The sequence below is a fragment of the Camelus ferus genome, chromosome 2, assembly GCF_009834535.1.
Source record: "Camelus ferus isolate YT-003-E chromosome 2, BCGSAC_Cfer_1.0, whole genome shotgun sequence".
Classification (NCBI taxonomy): domain Eukaryota; kingdom Metazoa; phylum Chordata; class Mammalia; order Artiodactyla; family Camelidae; genus Camelus; species Camelus ferus.
In genome coordinates, this window is record NC_045697.1 from 2906104 (window position 1) to 2924888 (window position 18785).

The 18785-nt window shown below is 60.7% G+C and overlaps 1 protein-coding gene across 8 annotated transcripts in view; it reads right to left on the minus strand.

The window, feature by feature from the left end:
- SH3TC1 (SH3 domain and tetratricopeptide repeats 1) overlaps window positions 1–18785 on the minus strand; it is a 54608-nt gene that overhangs the window by 3363 nt on the left and 32460 nt on the right. For all 8 annotated transcript variants that reach the window (XM_032493357.1, XM_032493345.1, XM_032493349.1 and 5 more), the window contains 12 exons: window positions 18371–18517; window positions 17514–17703; window positions 16667–16743; window positions 15650–15845; window positions 12591–12724; window positions 10687–10728; window positions 7592–9247; window positions 4922–5102; window positions 3669–3819; window positions 2351–2473; window positions 1433–1583; window positions 326–522 (listed from right to left, as the gene is read on the minus strand). In XM_032493357.1, the coding sequence (XP_032349248.1) occupies window positions 326–522; window positions 1433–1583; window positions 2351–2473; window positions 3669–3819; window positions 4922–5102; window positions 7592–9247; window positions 10687–10728; window positions 12591–12724; window positions 15650–15845; window positions 16667–16743; window positions 17514–17703; window positions 18371–18517 (3245 nt within the window). The remainder of the gene's footprint in view (window positions 1–325; window positions 523–1432; window positions 1584–2350; window positions 2474–3668; window positions 3820–4921; window positions 5103–7591; window positions 9248–10686; window positions 10729–12590; window positions 12725–15649; window positions 15846–16666; window positions 16744–17513; window positions 17704–18370; window positions 18518–18785) is intronic.

Here is an 18785-nt window from a genome sequence, read left to right on the forward strand (position 1 = left end):
TCCAGAAGGCTCCTCACCCCCACTACACTCCATTTTGTTTGTCCTTTACCTGATGGCTGCTGTCCCCACTGTCACATTTACATGTCAGCCACCCTCACTGACCCTCAGCTCCTGAGGGCCAGGTCTGACCCGCGCAGGAGCTCAGACAGTGCCTACTGGCCCCACCTGCTCCTCACAGGGGACCTAGGGCTCGGGGAGAGACCACTGGGGCCGATGCTGGAGGAAGACCTGGACCCAGGCCTCCCAGTTCCGGTGCAGCCCCAAGTCCCCGGCGGGGTGACGGCCCCGTGCCCCAGCGCCTTCGCCCTGCCCGCACGCCACCCACCTTGAGGTCGTAGAAGATGATGTCCCCGAGCACGAGGTACACTTTCACGTAGTACAGCGTCTCCTCATCGAACTCCAGGGGCGAGCGGCAGAGCGAGAGCGCCTTGAGGTAGAAGTGCTCGGCCAGCTCACTCTGGCCCAGCCTGTGGTGCAGGGCCGCCAGCCGGTGGTAGGCCACTTGCTCGTTCAGTCGGTCCCCTGGGGACGCAGGGGAGGGGCCACGTGTGAGGACACGGCTGTGTGGGGCCGCGGGGCACAGGCCAGCTGGGAGCACCCAGGCCGACACCGTCTCAGAGCTCCAAGTGGTCCCTTCCCATCCCCAGACTCGCTTTCCCATCTGTAAAGGGGACTAACAATGCCTGCTCCCCGTCCACCTCGGGGAAGGGGCGATGTTGTGGGTCTGATCATCCAGCTCCGGGCCTGTGCACAGCTGCTTGGGCAGGGGGCCTTTGGTTACTGTTTGGACCAGAGAACCCCAAAGTCCCGCAGTCTGTGCACCTCAGGCCCAGGGCCCCGGCAACCTGCAGACATGAACTTTGTCTTTCCTGCTCTATCGTCAGCAGCCCCCTCAGCCCCATCCTGAGGGTGTCCCCAGACCAAGCGGCCCTGGGATCTGCCCCCTCCCACGGCGCGCACTGTGGGGCCTGCAGGCACCTGCTGGGCACCTGCCATGTGCCTGGCCTCTTGGGTTCCCTGTCTCAAGGAAGACAGGACGGCCTGGAACAGCACATTAGGGAGAGGGATGCTGGCATGGAGGGGCTGGGGCTCGGCCAGCCAGAGGATGGGCTGAGAGTGGGGAAGGGGCAACGGGTGGGGACAGCATGCAGATAGCTGCCTGGCACTTTCAGGACTGTCCGGAGTGCAGGGCGCCTTGGCCGGCCTCATGGCCAGCAAGGGAGGGGGCAGAGGAAGGCAGTGGAGCCCAGCACGCGGCAAGTGTGGCAGGTCCTGGACGGGGCGGGCAGGCTTGCTGCTGCCCATCTCAGCTGGCCCGTGGGAGAGGTGGCCTGCACCCGGAGGAGCCCAGCCACAGCCAGTCCATCTTTTGCCTTCCGCCTGCCCTCGGCCCTCAGAGGCGGAGGCCGGTGGGGCTGGGGTGGGGGCTTACCCAGGGTGATGCTGAGCGCCAGGGCCGTGTGGGCGAACTCCAGGCCCTCCTGCGGGGTCTTCGTCTCCCCAAGCAGGGCTGCCAGCTTGTTGCAGAGCCGCAGCTCTGCCTTCCGGCTCCCGGTGGTCACGGCCAGGGGCAGGGCCCGGTCCTGCGAGCACAGGTGGCTGGGTCAGGCCTCCTATCAGAGCAGCCAGCCCAGGCCCTGTACCCAGCTCAGAGCCCCCAGTCCTGCCCCCACCATCCCACTGGAGCACTAAACAGCTCTGCCCACCACCACCCAAGAGAAAGGTCAGCTCAGGGTGTCGGACGCCCCAGGGCCCCTGGGCCCTGAGCAGGTTGGGGTGTGAGACTTACCTGCTAGCTACACCACGTATCTCACATCAGCCTGACCCCCGGGGTGAGAAGGGCCCGACCAGGAGGGCCCAACAGCCCAACAACCCCTTGGGCTCTGAAAACACCACATTTATCTGCACCCTGGGGCTGAGCCACAAGCCCTGAGCTGGGCAGACAGAGGGCGGAGAAGCCACCCTCCCTGGGAGGCACACGCAGACCTGGGCCGTGGTCCAGTCCCCATGTGCTGTGTCCTTGGACACGCCCCTGTGCCTCTCTGAGCCTGTTTCCTCATCTGTAAGATGAAGGGACAGGCCTCACATCCATGGGTGATTGGCTCACAGGATGCAGGCTATGAGCCAAGAGTTGCCTCTGGCACTCCCCCATCCCTCCTTGCTCTCTTCCTCCCAGGTAGGGCGTGGGGGTCAAGGTCATCCCCCGCCAAACTGCTGGGAAACTAAACACATGCGTGGGGGGTCCTGCCTCCAGGTGGGGGGCCTCTGCCTGCCACACCTGTCTGTGCCTGGGCCCACTGAGGGACGCCCACCTGAGGCCCACCCTCCTGGACGCACGGTGGCCGCTCACCCGATAGAAGGTCACAGCTTTCTCCCGCTCCCAGGTCCCGTTGAAGAAGATGTCTCCAGCCGCCTCAAAGAGCTGCAGCCCCAGGTGGGGGTCCCCCGTGCACAGCGCTGCGTTCTGTGCCACCTGTAAGGATGCAGGGACCCTTCTGGAACCCACAGTGCCCCAGCAGGGTGAGGTGGCCGGGCCCTCTGAGACCCCTCAAATGGCCCCATGTGCCCTGATTGCACCAAAGAGCCATGAGGGCTCTTTTCTCTCGCACACCTCAGTCCCTGTGCACTCGGGGCCCTTGTCACCCACTGGGGTCAGGATGGTAATCTAAGCCCCGTGTCGCATGAGGAGGCCTGTCCAGCTAAGGCCCCAGGAACCAGCAGGTGTGGACTGGCGGCCGCCTGGGACGGAGCGCAGAGCCGGCCCCTGAACCCTGTGGCCATGCCCGGACAACGGCACTCTCTGACCAGTTTCACGGGGTGCTCCTCATCCAGGGGCCGTGGGTCCCCCCACTTTCCCTCCCGGGCCCTTGGTAACACCTGACCGCATGTCCCCTTGTCTCTCCCACCAGAGGACAGAGGCTGTCGCCCCTCTGCTGCGCCCAGGGCTGCACAGGATGTGTCAGTGAGTGACCGCCCCGGCCCGCAGTCCAGCCATGCCCAGCCCCAGGACTTGCCACACTCCGTGCACCTCTGGGACTTTGTGCCTGTGAGTCCCGGTGTGGAAACGCCCCCTCCCCGGGTGGGCACTGCGCCCCCCCCTCCGTGCCCTGCAGCTCTAACAGCCTCCATGACCACCTAGGCTGACCGAGCTCACCCTCCTGGCTGCTTTACGCCCTGCAGCCCTGGCCCCAGGTGGCATTGTTCATTGAGGAATCTGCCCCTGTCTCGGCCATAAGCTCCTGATCTGGAGCCTCAGCCCCTGGCCCAGGGGCTTACACAGCAGGTGCTCAAAAAGGAATAAACCCACAGGGGTCTTGGGCCTCTCAATTTGCTGCCAATCATGTCACATTCGAGAAAGCGTCTAAAAACAGAGCTTTTCTGAGAAATGCATTTTTTAGGGAGAAACGCTGGGTGCAGCTGAAGCAAATTCTGTGTGTCAGCTGGTAGGCCAGCCTTGGCACATTTATCGAGCACTTGCTGTATACCAACACGCTAGTGGGCACCGTGGGGGCCCCTGCCTCTGCCCCCAGAGCTCAGATCAGTATGGAAGATGCTGCGTGGTGGGCGTCCAGGGGTGGGGCGATGGCTCGGGCACCTGGCATGCAGCAGGTGCGCGGCCGTGACTGAGGGGTGAGTGAGTGTGCGGTGCACGCCCCGCACCCGCGCACCTGGATGTACAGGTCCACCAGCTCGTTCTGCTGCAGGATGTAGTAGATCTTCCCTGCCTGCAGCCAGGCATGTGCTTCCTTGTCCTTCTTCTGCAGGTCGATGAAAATCCCCAGACTGCGCTTGGTGTAGTCCAGCGCGGATTTGTAGGCCCTGGAATTAGGCGTGGGCCGTCAGAACGGTGCTCCCGGGCTAGCCACCACAGCGGGTGGGCCCGGCTCTCCCCAGGGCCTGTCTGGTGATGATGGACCTAGGATGTCGGGAGCAGGAACAGAGCCTGCCCTTCCCAGGCCAATGGGAGAGCCAGGATGGACACAGCAGGCTCGTAGCAAAGATGGAGACCCTTGGGAGGGAAACAGGCAGCCCCAGGGCCCACCACCATCTCTGTCTTGCCTTCCCAAACATGGGCCCACATCGCCTCCAGACGCAGCAGGGATTGTGGCCCCTGGGCAGAAATTTAGAGGTTGTCCAGGCCAGTGGTTTTCATGCTGAGTGAGTGAGCATCAGAGCCACCCCTCGGCAGAGGGGAAGAGGGGAAGCCAATCAAACACAGATTGCAGGGCCCTGTTCCGGAGTTGTCAGCTCCGGAGGTCTGGAGTGAGGCCTGGGAGGGTGCATTTCCACCTAGTGCCAGATGGTGTGGGCACTGATGATCTGGGGCCCCCACTTTGAGAAGCATCGATCTAGGGCACTGGCCCATTGGTCCTGCCATGAATCCGAGGTCCGAGGATGATGCTGGAGGCCGTCTCCCAAGTCCTGGGAAACCTGGCTCCTTCCCTGCTCCCAGGGAGCCCCCACACAGGACGGGGTGTCATCAGAGACTCTGCTGGCCCTCCCTGCAGGCAGTGTGGCCCCACCATTTGTAGCCAGCCCCAGTCAGGATGTTCTGGGTGGGCTTCACACAGGACAGGCAGCCCTGAAACTCTGCCCCGGGAAGCAGGTGGGACAGCCGCAGTCCTCCTGTGGACGAGAATCCTCCAGGCACTTGTGGCTGCTGTCCTTTAAGGGGACAGATGAGGACCAGACTACCCCGCCCACAGCTGGGCCAGCGGGTCAGCTTACAGAAGCCACCATGGCAGGAAGAATGGCCCAGAAACACACACTCTGCCTCCCTGGGGGACAAGACAAGGCCTGCTGGCCCAGAGCCCGTCTGACACTAAGGAGTGAAGTGGCCCCTGAGGAGGGGCTGTCCTGGGACGGTGGTCCAGCCTCCCCCCAGCCCCACCCTGCCCCGCCCCCGAGGGCTGGCCCTCACCGCTCGGTGCCCAGGGACAGGTAGAGCTGGCCGATGGTCTCCAGCAGGTGCCCCTCCAGCACTTTGTCAGCCACCTTGCGGGCCAGCGAGAGCTGGAACTCGTGGTAGACGACGCACCGGGCCTCGCTGGGCATGACGGCGCTATAAAAGTGACAGAGCCTCTGGACGGCACGCAGCTGGCCTGGGCGGGAGACAGAGGAAGAGGTCACAGTCACACATCACAGCGACGTCTGCTGGGTCAGAGGCCCCGGCCACGTGCCTGCCTCGCCACGCCTCTGGGAGCTGGGGCCATTGCACACGGGGACAGGCTGAGTGTCCCACTCAAGGTCACACAGCTGGCGAGCATTCCTTGTTGGGGCCAGGCAGGGCACGTCCTGGGTGCGTGAGAGACAGCAGTGACCACTTTTATAACCCCTAGGCCGGGCTCTCCCGACGCATTAGGACGCTGTTTCTGCATCACAAAGCTCCTCCCAGCCAAACAGGGGCTGCCCTCACTCAGAGCTGATGACCCCATGTTGCAGACAGACCGGCAGAGTTCAAAGCTGAGTACCAAGTCTAGAGCACACGGCATGCCGTGGAGACAAAATTCAAATCCGGCTCTGGCATTCCAAAGCCAATGCTCCTTCCTGACGCCAGGCTCCAAAACCAGCGTCTCACTAGCATCTCCTAAAACCAGAAGGCTGGGATGGCTGGGAGCTTCCTTTATTAAAAATGACCCAGAGAGGAACAAGGTTAGAGACTTGAGCGCCTTGAACCAGCCAGACCTAAGAGACTCCAGGACATGCCCCCAACAAGAGCAAAACACAAAGCCCCACACGCCCGTGGAACATCCTCCAGGACAGACCAGCGGCTGGACCACAGAACAACTCTCCTTACACATAATAAGATTGAAATCATACAAAGCACCTTCTCCAGCTACGGTGGTAAGAATTCAGACAGCAGTAACAGAAGGAAGTTTGGGGAATTCGTAAGTTTGTAGAAATGAACAGCATGTTTCTTAATAACCAGTGGGTCAAAGAAGAAATCACACCAGCAACGAGGAGATATTTGGGAATGAGTGAGCATTTTAGCACAGCCTAGGGGATGCGGAGAGAGCAGTGCTTAGAGGGGCTTTGTTGCTGTAAACACCTTCGTTAAAAAAAGAATTAAGATATCAAATCAAAACCCTGAACTTCTCCCTTAAGAAACTGGAAAAAGGAAAGTTAACTAGACCCAAGCTGGCCAAAGGAAGGAAAAATAAAAGTTCGAGTGGAAATGATGAATAAACTAGAGAACAGAAAAACAACAGAGAAAATCAGTGAAACCAAATGATGCTTCTTGAAAAGGTTGACAACGTTGGCAAACTGTTAGCAGACTGACCAGGAGAAAAAGGAAGAAGGTGGAAAAGGCTAGAATCGGGAGTGAAAGAGGGGCCGCTAGCACTGATCCCACAGAAACAAAGGGGATTCTGTGAACAACTGTGCGCCGACAAATCAGACGCCTGGATGGAGGGGACGAGCCCTAGAAGGACCAAACTGCCGGCATGGACGGAGAAACGAGCCAGGGCCAGCACCGGGTGACCCCAGGGCGTCGCCCCAGCCCTTAGTCTCCTCACTGTTCATATGGAGGAGGGGAAAAACACGCCCCCTGGGCCCCCCAGCTTGGCTTTCCCAAGTCTGAATCCTCTAGTTCCCTGGTGGGAGAGGGGCTCACGGGGAGTTTCTGAGAGGTCCTCCGGGGACTACGTGCCATTGCTGAGCACCGCCAGGACCTGTCCAAGGCCACAGAGCTGGTTGGAGGGCCCAGAACTTGGTTCCTCCTGGAGGTCCAGAGGGTCCCCTTCCAGCCCAGTGAGTGTCCTACATCCCTCAGTGGCTCCCCAGTGCTCTCAGGTAGGAACATCCTGGGTTCCTACACCCCTGCCTAGCCCCCAGCCTGAGGTTCTCACTGCCCACTGCCTGCCCCAACCATTCCAAATTATGCACCTCCCTGCGTGGCCCAGCTCACAATCCTCAGGGCCTTTGTACAGGCTGCTCCTTCTGCCAGCCCCCCATCCCGTGCTTGCCTAAACTCTCCTTGTCTCTTAGGTCCCAGACTAAACAGACTGGAGCCACCCACCATCCAGCTGAGTATCTGCTTTTGTGGCTCTTGTGATCCCAGGCACCTGTTTCCAACGCTTGGCCACCAGCCCCTTGCGAGGCTCACGTGGGTCTTGTTAGCAGGTGGAGCCATGCACAGAGCCTGGCATACTCACACAAGCTGCTGCTGGACGAAGAAACTTCCCTGCACCCCCTGTGCAGGGGGAGGTATCTGGTGTGCAGGGCTATTGGGCGATGCCAGGGAGAGAGCACCAACTAGAGCATCCAGCGACCAAGACTCACGCAGCTCCTCTGACCGGCCGCACCTGCCTGGCCGGGGGCAAGCCCCTTTCGCCCTACACTGCTGGGATGCCCACTCTCCGGGCTCTCAGCGCACAAAGCAGGGCAGTCCCAGGCAAACTTGGATAAGCTGGCTGCCCTGCTGATATCTGGCCCAGCATGGGACACCCTCAAAGCACTTGCCAGCATCTGCTGGTTTCCACTACTCAGCATTCTTGGTGAAAAACAACCGCTCGCCTCTGAATCGCAAACCCCAGGTGTGCTCTGCACAGCATGTTTTCTTTCCAGGGAGCCAGAGTGCCCGGACACTTACTCTCCAGGTGGTCTGTCTCCACGGCGACCAGAAAGGCCCACTCGTAGTAGCACTTGCCCTGGTGGGTGAGCGCCCTGCGGGTGCAGAGGAGCCCCAGCTGCAGGAGAACCTGGGTGAAGTCCCGGCCGCACTCCCCGCTGGGCAGCTGCGAGAAGAACTTCACAGCCTCCCGGAGGTAGTGCTGGGCCAGCCCGTCGGCGCCGGCCTGCAGGCAGAGGGCCCCAAAGTTGGCCAGGACCACCGCCTGGTTCCGCAGCCGGCCCAGGCGCCTGGCCACCTGCAGGGCGCGGTAGTAGCCCTCGGCCGCCTGCCGGGTCCTGCGCGTCCTCTTCAGGGCAATGCCTGCCATGTTGGCGATCACGCCCTCCTGGTCCAGGGTGGCCACCGCCGCGTCCAGGACGGACTCCAGGATGTCCAGGGCCACCAGGCTTTGCCCGTGAAGCACATGCAACCAGGCCACAGCCACCAGGTGGTCCACGACCCAGTGGCCACCAGTCTGGGCGTCGGCTTCCGCGGCCTGAGTCATGAAGGCGATGGCCCTTCCATGCTGTCCGTGCTGGCTGTGCAGCTGGGCCAGGCTGGCGCAGAGCAGGCCACGCAGCGCCGGCCGGGTGTCCGGGGAGGCCAGCGCCTGCCTGAGGTAGTGGGCGATCTGGGAGGGGAGGCGGTGGAGCCAGGGGCAGTTCTGCAGGACCAGGGCCACGCTCCGGAGGGCGCTGCCTGGTGAGCCCCGCGTGCGCCGCGAGGCCACCTTGACGCAGCTCTGTGCCAGGTGCGGCAGGCACTTGCGGCTGTAGATGTCGGCCAGGAGCAGGTAGCAGTCCATGGGCCACGCGGCGCCCGGGGACCCCGAGGCCCTGTGCAAAAGCAGCAGCCTCTCCAGGAAAGGCAGGGCCTCCTCCGGCTGCTTGAGGCGGGCGTGGTGCTTGGCCAGCAGGAAGCAGGCCCGGGCCTCAGCCTGGGGGCTCCGGCCGCCGACGGCCCTCCGCAGGGCGAGCCTCAGGAGCCCCGACTCAGCCTCGGTGCTGCAGACGTGGCCGGGCGTCCCCAGAAGCAGGGCCAAGGCCTTCGGCAGCACCTGTGCACCCTTCTCCGGGTTCTTCTGCCACAGGTGGACGGAGGCCAGGTTGGTGTACACGGCCACTGCCAGGAAGAGGTCACCGAAGCGGCCCCCCAGCGCCCCCACGGCCTCCTCGAAGTACACCCGGGCCTGGGACAGCTTCAGCCTCCGCACGCACAGCCGCCCCAGGACGAAGCAGAGCCTGGCGAGGGCCATGGGCAGGCCGGCCTTCTTGGCCGCCCCCCGGGCCCAGGCCAGGCGCCGGGCCAGCTCCTCCTCGTCGGTGGAACCGCAGAGCAGGCTGCTGAGCGCCGGCAGGGAGAGGCTGTACAGGCCGCGGAAGACGGCCTCGGACCCGGGAGCGTCCAAGAGCAGCAGCAGCGAGCCCAGCGTCTCCGGGTCGGCCCCGTCGGCCCCGCCGTCCAGGTGGAAGGGCTGCTCTGTGTCTGGCGGGCTCGTACCACTGGACACCCTGTGGAAGTCCGGGGACGCTGGCGCCTCGGGGTGGCCCTGGCAGGACTTGCACTGTTCGAGAACATTCTTCACCTTCTGCAGGGTCTCACGTGGCTCCAGGCTCAAGCCAGGCGGAGGCATTTCTGCAAATTACCGAAACCCCCAGATGGGTTAGAGTCTGTTCTGGGTCCAGGCTGGGCAGGGGCGTTCCTCCCCGAGCCGCCATGTCCCTGTCATAGGGATTTACAGATACTACATGCCCCCAGGGCTGCCCTGAATCTCCCACAGAACCAATAAACCAACCACGGCGGAGGACAGTGGTGGCTGTGTCCATCTGCCTGGCTCTAGCCCCGGGGGCTGTTCCAACAGGAAACACTGGACACAGCTCCCAGACCCCTGGGCACCCCCTTCCTCTTGGCTGATTTGGGAATCTGAGGCCTACGGTTCCTAAAGGGTTAAAAAAAGAGAGTGCTGGAGGGCCTGGGGCCATGGAGCTGCCCACGCTGCCTGCTGAGGGACTGTTGGCTTTGGATGGACTCAGGGCCCCAAGGCACGTCCAGCCTTGAGGAGCAAACAAGCTACACTTCCTGCTGGAAAAACACGGGATTTGAAGGGGAATTTGGAAGGAAGGAAGGAAGGAACCAGGACCTAGAAAGTTCTGTCTCAAGTTCACTTTTAAAAAATTATGCTCAAGACTGTCTCTTTATTCTTCTGTAAAAGCTAGGAATTTAAAACATTAAATGTGGTTGAGCAGTAAGCGTCGGACTTGACCAAGCGCTGGATTCGCTAAGAAGCGCCTGCTCCCGGCGGAGGCCAGTGGGCTCCCGACGTGTGCCCCAGTGCTGTCCTGGTCACCCTGCCTCCCACAGCTGGAAGAGCCTTTGCTGCCAGGGACCTGGGCAGGCGGGAGAGCCTCCCCTGAAGGCAAGTCTGCAGCTTCTTGGAGGGAGGGCCCCGGGGGACTGGCTTCCAAGCCTCCTCGCCCGCCCGCGTCCCACAGTGACCCATCTGTGTTTGTGCTTGGACAGTTCCCATTCCCCGGGAAGCTCAAAGGGTCCCCGGGCACTTGTGTCCCCAGGCCTCCCAATGCAGCCCCTCTGTTGTGGGGGAGATGGAGGTGTAGAGGGAGAGAGAGGGGGTCTCCCTGAACCAGCCCCCCAGGGGAAGGAGCAGACCCTCGCGGGACTTCCCCAACATCAGTCTCCAAATCAGCGCCCCCTACACCCCTGCACCCATCCAAGCAGCTCATGGGGCAAATTTCAGCTGCTCTAAGTTGCATGAAAGGAACCCTGAGCCGGGCATGAGCTCGGGCAATGGAGGGAGTGCCCCACCTTTGCTGGGGACAGGGCCGGGGGCTGGCATGTTTGCTGGGGACCCACTGCAGCAGTGGAGGGATGGTTCACCTCCACCTCATCCAACCTCCACTCCCGGGCTGGACTCCCTGCCCACCAGCCCTCCCCCCAGGAGGATGGAGGTCTGCAGCCAGTGCCCACTCAAGCCTAGCTCTGCCATCTCTGCCCCCTGTCACCCCGAGACCACCCCCGTGACCAGAGGGACCCCGGGCCGTGTGGGAAGAACCTACCATGTATTTTCTGCTGCTGAGGCTCAGCCTCTTCTAACATGTCTGAAAAGGGAGAGAAGGGAGCGTCACCCTGGGGCCAGCCCCCCTGGACCAGGGACGTCAGTGAGGGCCAGGATACTGACACCCCAACACCAGCGCCCCTGAGGGGAAGCAGGCTGGGGCAGCAGCGAGGGTCGCCGGCCGAGAAGCCTCGTCTTCCAGAATGTGCTCCTGCCCCATCTCCTCCCCCCTCGCCCCCACCCCCGCAGGACTCCATCCGCCCTCAAGAGGCTGCCGCCTTCCACCGCTGCCCTCTGGGAACAGGAGCCACACGCCCCCCGAGGGCTGCCCCGGGTTCCGTGGGCTCTCCTAGGGGCAGGGCGGCCCCTCTGGGGTTGAGCCCCTCCTCGTCCGACTGCCTGCCCGTCCCCACGCCTCAGTTCCCACCCTCTTAAAGCGGGCTGACACTGACAGCCCACGGGGTTGCCAGAGAAACCCAGCGAGGGAAGAAGAGCTGTAAAAAGACACGTGAAGCGCCATGTGCTGTCGACCACATAGTCCTGCCCAGAGGACCCCACAACACCCCGAGCAAGGTCCCCAAGCGGCTTCCTGAAGAAAAGGAAGGCGTAAGCCAGGCGGGCTTGAACCTGACCGGCTACGGTCAAATGTAAGTTTGCCTGTTGAGGAGGAGGAGCCGACTGGAGGGATCTAGAAAGTAAATCTCACATTGGTGGGAATGCCTGTCAGCCAGCGGCAGAAAGGGTGTGTGTGTGTGTACGTGTACGCACGTGCACGCGCGTGCGTGGATGTGTAGGTGGATGTGGGTGTATGTTTTCATGTGTGCCCCTGTGTGTGTACACTCGTGTGTGTGTGTCTCTCTGTATTCGTGTGAGTGTGTCTGCACATGTGTCTGTGAGCGTGTGGTGTGTGTGCACGTACATGTGTGTGCATATCTGTGTCTGTGTGGGTGTGCACACACGTGCAAGCACCTCCGTCTGGCAGGAGAAAGGAATGAGCTGTACAGCCACATCCCTGTAGGGGGACTGGCGAGTCGCTCCAGCACTGTCCCCGCTGCCACATTTCCTTTTATTGTGGCTGTTGGCACACTTCCTTCACCTATGATTTGCACTGCAGCCCTCAGAGAAATCCTTTCCTAAACTGAGGGCCTTGAGGTCAACAGAACAGCGTTGTGTTCAGGAGATGGCCACCCTGAGGTGTAGCCCCGGCCCACCAAAGGCCAGGCAACCCAGGCCAGGCCACCGCCTCGAGAGCCCGGAGTCCTGATCCGGCGGTGGGGAGGGAGGTCCCCCTTACACGGAGTGGGCAGAGGGCCGGAGCAGTGCTGGCCGGAACAGAACCTGCCGGCACGCTCGCCGCCGCCCCAGTGCCTGGAGTGAGGGAGGCCTCGGGCGGATGGGGGGCTTGGGGCCACTCTCCTGCGCCTCCCTGGCCCTGGCCCCGCTCCTCCCTCTGTGTCTGGCCTGCCCGGCCTGGTGTGGCCCTACCTGCCCCAAAGGCAGCGACAGCACTTGTAGAATCCCCTTTAAGTGCCGGGGCTGGTGTTCATGACCATGGAATAGCGGAGGGAACAGAGCATTCCCAAAGGGAAGCGGGGTGGGGGCCGAGGGGTGCTGCTGTGAACAGTGCATGAGGCCAGAACCATCCAACACCCTGCTGAGTGGACGGTCCAAACTCCCGGAGCCCAGGGTCGATGGCACAGGGTGGATGGGGTACCAGTTAGCTCAGCCTTATGGGAAAGAGGCTTAGCTCTGCACCCTCCATGTCTTTCCAGGAATCTGCCCCAAGAGAACTGTCCTAAACCCTCAGCTGTAGGGTGTAACCGGCTGCTGGTCCTGAGATGTCCCTGCAGCCAGAGGGAGGGGGTGGGAGGAGCAACACCCCCCGCCGGAGCCCCCTACACCTACCCAAGCTGTACGCAGCGCAGGTGTCAGTGCCAGAAGTCCTCAGCAGCAGCTGCCTGGCATCCTTTTCAGAAAAGCATCCTTCGCTGCTGAAGAAAGACCTTTCTTCTTCATTGAGAAAAATCACACTTTCCAAACTGGAAAAAATTAAGTGCATGTTAGATTGCTCATTTCCAAAATAAACATTTCACACTAAGACCCTTTTCTACTCCCTAACTTGACAGACAGTCCCTGCACACCTGCCCTGTGCCTAGCGGTAGAAACACCAGGATAAAAACAAAATAGATCCTGTTCCCAAGGGTGCTTTATCTTGCTGGAGGCAGACACCCAGGAGCAGGGAAGGCTGTGATAGATGCAGCAGGTCACAGCATCCTGGGGAGGTAAGCTCCTGGACAGCCTTCAAAACCCCACCTCAAATGCCCTTTCCCCTGCAAGGCTGGCCCTGACAGTTACAGGCAGATCTGATCCCTCCACACTGAAAGCGCCCACAGCGCCTCACACAACTTCTGCCAGTGCTTTCCCCAGTGCCCAGCATGGACACAGGGCACTTGTGTGCTCTGAGAAGTCAGGGCGGGGAAAAACAGGAAGGAACAGAGGGAGGAAGGGGGGAGCAATTTCTGCTTATAGGACTAAGTCACCAGCAAAATGCAAAACTTTCAAATGTACTTTGGATGTACTTAGAGGAAGCTATTTTGAGAAGTTCAAGAAAACCTCAGGGCAGATTGTGGGATATTCGACAAAACAGCAGGCTTCTATTCCTTACAAATGTCAGTGTCCTAAAGGACAGAGACACCGAGGGACTGTTTCAGATTGAGGAGACAAGACTGAAGAGATGGAGAACTGGTAACACATAGTCTAGAATTTTTTTTAGCTGTAGAATTACTGGGAAAAGCGGCAAAATCTGAATAGGGCCTGCAGATGACAGTATTGTAATAATGTTAACTTCCTGATTCTGACAGGTGTGTGTGGCTATGTAAGCCATGTCCTGGTTTTAGAAAACACACAGTGCATTCTTTAGGAGTAAAGGGACATCATGCTTGCAAATAACTCCCAAAGAATTTAGGCAAAAAAATTGAAGAAAAAAAAAAAAAGACGAGAAAGTAAATGTCATAACATTAACATCTGGGCAGTCTGGGTGAAGGATATGCAGGAATTTTATGCTCTCCTTGCAACTTTTGTCTAAGTCTGAAATTATGTCAAAATGAAGTTAAAAGAAATGAAGAATAACCACAAAACAAAGGATGTAAGTCCAGATCTGGAATAGGAAAGACACTCAGTAAATGTCTGTAGAGTGAAGGAAAGGAGTTGTAGGGCTTCTCCAGCTGTAAACAGGACCAATGGGACCAGGCCCCATTGCCATTCTGGGAGAAGGGAGGGCAGCAGGCTGGCTCCTCCCCACAGCAATAGCAGCTCAGACCCTTGACAAGCTCAGGGCATGTTTAATTCTCAAGGACCCCTGTCTGTGGAGAAGTTGTGGGCTCCTCAGAGATGCTGGAAGGCATCTAGCCCAGGGGCCCCCAGAGGGCTGCACAGAATACCAGGTGATGGGCTGTGTGCAAAAAGGAGTCTGGAGGTCCAATAGGGCGGGAAACACATTTCAGCAGGAGAAAGAAAACTCAGACTCTGGGTGCCTTCCTTGTGCTGGGAATCCCTGTGGACCGCCAACCAGGGCGCGTAGGGGGCACATCCCCACTGAGGAAGTTCGGGATGGATCCCCGGGGGAGCGCACACTTTGGGAACCACAGGTAGGGCATCCGAGCCCAGCCCAGCTTCAAACTGCTTCTCATGAACAGGGGCAAAGAGGTGGCAGAGCAGACAGACACTCAAGTCAGGGAACAAAGTGACTGGTGGGACATGTCGCGATGCTAAAGCGGCCTCTGAGAGTTGGTCTGGGGGCTGTTGGTCTGTCTGCAGCGTTGGGCTATCAGGGCTGGAGGGGCCCTGAGGACGTGCGCCCCATGTTTGTGGGTGGTGAGGCCCGGCTGGGTGCTGGCCCTGCAAAGGGACTTCTCTACACACTGACTCCTGGGCTAAAGGCTGAACAAGAAAAGGTCAAGAACATAGTTGTGCTTGCTGACCACTCTCCCCAGACCCCCCGTTGCTGTTCAGGGTCAGGTGGTGGGGGCACAGAGGTGACCAGACAGCCAGGAAGCGTGCCCCCAGGGATGAGCTACTGGCGATGAGACGGGACCAATGAGAGTCCCTGGACAACGGTACGGTTGGGACGGAGGGGGCATCTCACACAGGGGGACGCACATGTCAAACGAGCATCATCCTAGAAGGGGCGAGCTGACCCCCAGAGCTAGACTCAGGGTGAGGTGACGGGGAGTGGGAGCCTATGAAATTGAGCATTACCAGGGCCTGGGCAGGGGCCCCTGAAGGCCAGGCCCAGATCTTTGAAGGTTTGATGAATGGGAGTGGCCTGGTGTACGGGGTTGAATGTTTGAAAGTAGGATTTTTTAGATGCAATCAAGTAAAGGGTCCTGACATCAGGAGATGATTCTGGGTTCTCTGGTGGGCCCTTAATCCAGTGACAGGAGAGGCGGAGGAGAGGGCACAGACACAGCGAAGAGGCCACGTGAAGACGGAGGCGGAGGTTGGGACGATGCAGCCACAGGGACGCCTAGAGCCACCGGAGCTGGAAGAGGCGGCAGGACCCTCCCCCGGAGGCTCTCAGGGAGGCAGCCCTGCTCACACCTTGGCTGGGACGTCTGCCTCCAGTCTGTTGTTTCAAACCCTCTGTTTGTGGTGCTCTCCCCGCAGCCCTGGGGCACTCATGCACGTGGACAGCTATGTGTTTCAGGGGCCAGGCCCTAGCAGCGCTGGGAGGAGGGTGGGAGGGGTCCACACAGGAAGCTGGGGGCAGCGGGACGGCCCTGGGCTTGGGCTAGGCCTAGTCCTGGGGACAGAGGTGGGAGGGACGACGAGGAGGGGAGGGGGAAGGGCAGGGGTGCCGTCCAGGACGCCGCCCAGGTCTGTCACCTAGGAAGCAGGTGTTCAGGGCAGGGGTCCCACAGGGGCAAAGGGTGGACTCAGAAAGGGGTGGGGCCTTGGCCACTCACTCAGACACTGGGCCCTGCACATGGATGAGACTCGTCCGCACAAACCCGACCTGGCCAGAGGCCACGTGCCGGCCCATGCACCAGGGCAGGCCGGGCACTTGGGCGCCCAGGATCTCTATGTGGTCGCCACTTTGGAAAGTCATCTCTTCGGGCCCCGAGCCCTGGTAGTCTGCCACTGCCGAGGCCAGGCCCACAGCTGCAGGAAGGAGGCCACATGGTCAGTGCTGGGGGGCTGGGCAGGCAGAGTGGCCCTTGGCCAGCCAGTTGGTGCCCCTGGCTGGGGAACACACTGTCCTGATGAGGAACTCATCTGGCACCTGGCTGGGGTTGCAGGGCCACCGCACATGAGGGGCTGTACGTCCCACCCCCTTGAAGGGGACACTTTATCCTCACACTGAGGATGAGGACTGGAGGCCTGGAGACGCTGATGAACTTGGCCCAGGGCCATCAGCATCCAAAGCCAGGGCCCACCCAGAGCAAATACAGCTGTAAGTGTCCTCCTGTGGGCCTGACGTCCATTTAACAGGTACACGAGGCCACACAGACACCGGCCAGCCTGGGGCACAGCAACACGCACTGGGCCAGGAGCCCAAGCCGTCTTCCGCAAAAGAAGACCCCTGCCCCATGCTCCTTTAATAGCCCTGTGGTGAATTCAGCTGGGGGCCTAGCCGGCACCCCTCTACCCCTACCCCAGGGTCCTCCAAGGTGTCTGACATAGCGCCCGGAAGGCAGCAAAATCTGAGGAAGTGCTTGTCGAACAGTGTGTGGAGTCACACTCCAGAGGCACGGTGGCCAGAGTCCTGGCCTCGCTGTGTGCTGTGTGCTGTGTGAGTTTGGGCTAGCCATGGACCTCTCTGATCCTCCGTTTTTGCTTCTCAAATCAGAGAGGATTCTACCTACCTCTTCTGGCTACCTCGGGGAGGATTCAGGGTGAGCACGAAAGCTTTCAGAATGCTGGTGCCCACCCCTCCTTACCCGCCTCTTCCCCAGGGGAGGAGAGCCAATGGAAACATTTACCCATCTGCTGGCTGTCCGGTGTCACAGGTCCACCCATGGAGTCGCTGATGGGGTCCCAGGGGACCCTAAGAGCCCACCTGGAGTGAGGTGAGAGAGGAGTTCAGATCTGGGGCAGACTGAACCTGCATGTAGTCTGGACAAGTCAGCAGCCCCCAGGGACCCGAGCAGAATTCACCACCTGCCCCACTGCACGCACGCACACGAACACACACAAGCACATGCCCAGGTGTACGGCTTTCAGGCCCAGCCATGCCCCATGTCCCCCAGCCCAGGTGCCTCCTCCCCATCCTCAGGCTGGCATCCTCGGAGACCTCCCCCCGCTTATCCAGGTAGAGAAGCTGAGCCACAGACTGTTACTTCACAGCCACTGAACATGAGGAGATTGAGTTTCTCTCTTTGCTTTGGCCACCAGGAAGCTCCAAGCCAAGTTTATGCCCTATGTTCAGCACATGAGCAGAAGCTTACATGCCACCTGTCCTCACTTTCCTCAGGCTTTCCCTGCCTTGGCTCTTATTTGCACAGATCCCTTCATGCTCCCTTACTATGGGCACAGGCTGTGTGGCTCCGTCCAAAGCTTTCCAGAATGAGCTGGAACAGGAAGCCAGAGCCCCATCCTTCATACTCCTGGGCCCTTGTCATCCCAGGACAGCCCTGCCAGGAAATGTCAGTGTCCTGTCGTGCACGTGACAGGCTTGAGGCCCAGAGAGTTGGTCTGGCTGGCCGAGGCCACACACTGAAAACAGCAGAAGGGGTCATGGCTGGGTCTGTCTGGGGCTCACACCGTTCCCCACCCGCCCGCCTTGGCCTATGGATAGACCAGAGCAGAGAAACATATGTCGGTACCTACTGATGGAACGGTTCCAAAGGCTCTGCAGGGGCGGCTGCCGCCCCCACCTTCGAGGCTGTGCTGGGGCTGGGAGCTGAGGAGCCCACTGTCAGGGCCACCTCTGCCTGGGGACTCCCCGAAGCCCGCCTGAGTGGCTGGGGACCCGTTATCACTCTCACGTGGTGGTCAGGACACAGGACAAAGAAAGGCCCTTCAAAGTGACAGAGATTGGTCGTTTAGGGCAGCTGGACACAGGGCAGGACCACCCAGCCCCACCAGGCAGCACTGCAGAGGTCCCTTCCCCTCCCCTCCACCCCGTTTCTACATCCACAGAAAGACACTGGAGGCCCCCAGGGCCCGGACTGGGAGGCTGGGCCTGGACGGCAGTCCCTCCTCTGCCTGGGCTGGCCCTGGGAACCCAGCTCATCCTGACTCCCTGGACCTCAGTTTCCCCTCCGTCTGGGCTATGAGGGGCCAGACACACGATCCCAAGGGCCCTCTGGCCTGGACACCCGCCAGCAAGTCTGACCGCAGCCGGCCCCCACCCCGTCCGCTCTGTGGCCGCAGCAGGACGCACAGCTCGCGCTGTGTTCGCTGGAGGCTCGGAGCCCACCTGTGAAGCTGCTGAGGCTCTCAGAGCGACAGCTGGGGCAGGGACGTGGGGTGGGGGTGGGGCACTTGCAAAAGCCCCTCTTCTGGCGTTTCTTTGGGGGCTGACCATGGTCTGCACAACTAAGTTCCAGAAGCACGTACCCTCCCTGCTCAAAGCTCCCGAGTCCCCAGCAGCTCCAGAGCCCTCCTGCTGCCCTGGGTGTCCCCAGGCGCCTGCAGCACAGCGAGGAGCTGGCCCACATCCCCATCACCCACGCAGGGCTCACCTTCCTGGACCAGGAGGCTCTCATGTGTCAGCTTCAAGGCCTCCTCATCCACGTGGACCTGAATTGCCGTCTCCTCGTCCTCGTGGGGCGCAAGCAGCCAGAAGTCCTGGTCCATGAGCAGGTTTTCCAGGCAGTGGTGCGTGAAGCCTGGGGGAGCCAGACAGCCCTGGTCACCAACGGGCTCCAGACAGTGGGCAGGGAAGCCGTCACGGCCCAGTGTTGGCTGAGCCCCGCACTGACCAGACACAGGGAGACAGTCCATCCTGCCCTTGGGGATGCACAGTACTGTCCACGAACCGGGCAGGCCGTGGGTCTGGCCATCCAGGCTGCTCAAGGACCAGCTGTGATCACGGACAACGCACCCTGACTCCGTGGGCCTTGGGAAGGCTGAGCAAGGGAAAGTCACTTCCTCTAG